Source organism: Babylonia areolata, chromosome 6, assembly GCF_041734735.1.
Source record: "Babylonia areolata isolate BAREFJ2019XMU chromosome 6, ASM4173473v1, whole genome shotgun sequence".
NCBI lineage: Eukaryota > Metazoa > Mollusca > Gastropoda > Neogastropoda > Buccinidae > Babylonia > Babylonia areolata.
The window spans coordinates 850,101-852,600 of NC_134881.1; the positions used below are offsets into that span (position 1 = coordinate 850,101).

At 44.2% G+C, this 2,500-nt stretch overlaps 1 protein-coding gene across 3 annotated transcripts in view; it reads left to right on the forward strand.

The window, feature by feature from the left end:
* The window catches only part of LOC143282633 (uncharacterized), a 17,577-nt gene that overhangs the window by 1,122 nt on the left and 13,955 nt on the right, over positions 1 to 2,500 (forward strand). For all 3 annotated transcript variants that reach the window (XM_076588281.1, XM_076588279.1, XM_076588280.1), the window contains exon 2: positions 1,894 to 2,053. In XM_076588281.1, the coding sequence (XP_076444396.1) occupies positions 1,894 to 2,053 (160 nt within the window). The remainder of the gene's footprint in view (positions 1 to 1,893; positions 2,054 to 2,500) is intronic.

Consider the following 2,500-nt stretch of genomic DNA (forward strand, 5'->3'; position numbering starts at 1 on the left):
AAGACTTTGGAAACTTGCAAAAAGTAAAATGAAGACAGACGGGGATCGTGGTTTTCGTCTCACTGCCCCCCAAAATCAGCACCTGGCTGACATCCAGTCTGTGTACATGTCCAACTCTGAGTGAGTTTGAAATCAATCTGTAGACACATTCACATTTATGCTGAAGACTCCCTTGGCAAGCAATGTGTATGGGTTGTAGTAATGATAATAATAATCATCATCACCATCATTAGTATTTATATAGCGTTGAATCTTGTGCAGAGACAAACCAAAGCGCTTTCACACCAGTCATATACACGCATGCATAAATCTAAACTTGAGAAACTGAAGACAAAAAAGTGGTAGGGGAGGGAGGCTATCTCGGAAAGAGGTGGGTTTTAAGGCCAGACTCGAAAGAGTTGTGTGGAGACATGACGAAGTGAAAGAGGAAGTTCATTCCAAATGCAAGGTCCAGAGACAGAGAAAGAACCGCGGCCGACAGTGGAGTGTTTGAATCTGGGTATGCGTAAACAGAATGGATCCGAAGCCGATCGTAGAGAGCGAGATGATGTGTACAGGTGAAGGCAGCCACAGATATAGGAAAGGGCAGATTTGTGAATACATTTATAACATAGAGTGTTGATATACTTCATTCTGTGTGAGACAGGTAGGCAATGGAGGTGTTGCGAAAGAGGAGTGATGTGCTCAGATCTTTTCTTTCTGAGGACATGTTTTGTATGCGCTGAAGGGACCGAATAGTCACGGCGAACGTCCAGATGTTGCGTCGGTGGACAAATATTTCCCACTGGAACTGATGCACCGCAATTGACAAAAGCAGGATCGACAGGTCTGACTGATAATTTTTTTGCAAGCACAACTCCAAAGTTCCTGACTGAGCTGGAAAGAGGGATGGATGTACTGCCAAGTTTGATTGTGTCAGTTGTGATGGAAGAGAGCTCTTGTTTAGTTCCTATGATCATTGCTTCGGTTTTTTCCGCGTTCAATTGTACTTATTTAGAGCCATCCAGTTTTGTATGTCCAGGAAGCAGTCGGATGTTTCTTGCAAGAGCGAGGACAATTTTTCAGGGATATCACTTTTCTGAAGTTGAGTGTCATGAGCATAAGAATGATGACTGACATTGTGGCGGTTGATACTTTCAGCGAGAGGAGCAGTGTACAGTGTGAAGAGCACTGGGTCTAAAACAGATCCCTGTGGGATTCCATGTTCGACTTTAACGGGCTCAGACTGGCAATAATCAACTATGACAGACTGGAATCGGTGGGTGAGATAGGATTTGAACCAGCTGATAGCAGTGCCTTGATACCAAATGTAAAATGAATACGGTGATGAAGGACTGAACGGCCTATTGTGTCAAAGGCGGAGTGAGAAGGGAATTTTTCCTCCTGAGACCGGACGCTACCAGTAGATTATTCGGAATGTGGAAGAGAGTGGTTTCGGTGCTGCGGTCAGCACGGTAGGCTTACTGAAAAGGGCGGAGGAGATCGTTGAAACAAAGGTGGTTTTTGACGGCTTCAGGACGGCTTTTTCAAGACGTTTGAACAGGAAAGAAAGGTTAGAAACTGATTGATAGTTTTTTCTTTGTTGTTTTTGTTTTTTCAAAATGTTTCAGTCAAGGTCGGGTTTCTTTAGAAGAGGCCGGACGATTACAATTTTGTGAGTAGAGTGCGTAATGCGCTGAATAACAATGATTCAGTATTGTTGCATTGTATTGTGTTGCGTTATGGGCCTATTGTTTTGTACTGTATTGTATTACATTGCATACAGGCTGTGTCCACAGCCTCTTGTGCAAATGACTCTGAGTTCGTGAAGCGCCGAGAGAGCCTTGTCTCTGACCGAGGAGGGGCATTAGTAACAGCAAAAATGTCTTTTTTTCGTCCTGTCCCTGACGACAGACCTGGTGGATCTGGAGTTCATCAAGGCCAAGACCCAGGAGATCCTGGACAAGATCGGCTCTGACGAGTCCCTGCAGCGCTGTCAGGACACCTGCCACAACGTTCTCTCTGGGGACGAGTCCGGGCTGATCCACACCCTGTGCAACCCCCTGTGCCGATCGTGAGTCACCTGCAGTCTTGGTTTATTCATTAATTGGTGAATTTGTTTATCTGTCTGTTCGTCACAGCATTCTGGCTGAGGACGAGTCCTTGTTAATCTACACACCGCGAGTCACCTGGAGTCTTGGTTTATTCATTAATTAGTGAATTTGTTTATCTGTCTGGGGACGAATCCATTTTCATCCACACGACCTGTGACAAGGAACGTTGTCATTTATTCATTCATTCAGTTACTTAGCTAGTGATTTAGTAGGTTAGTTGTATTTTAAAGCTACTACTACTACTACTACCACTACAAAATTGATTACGCTGCTGATGACAGTGACAATTATCTCAGGGCCTGAATTTAAGCCTCAGATAACTGATGTAACCGGCTGTTGTGCTGAACTCAAGACGTGGGTGGATTGAAATGATGATGATGATGATGATGATGATGATGATGATGATG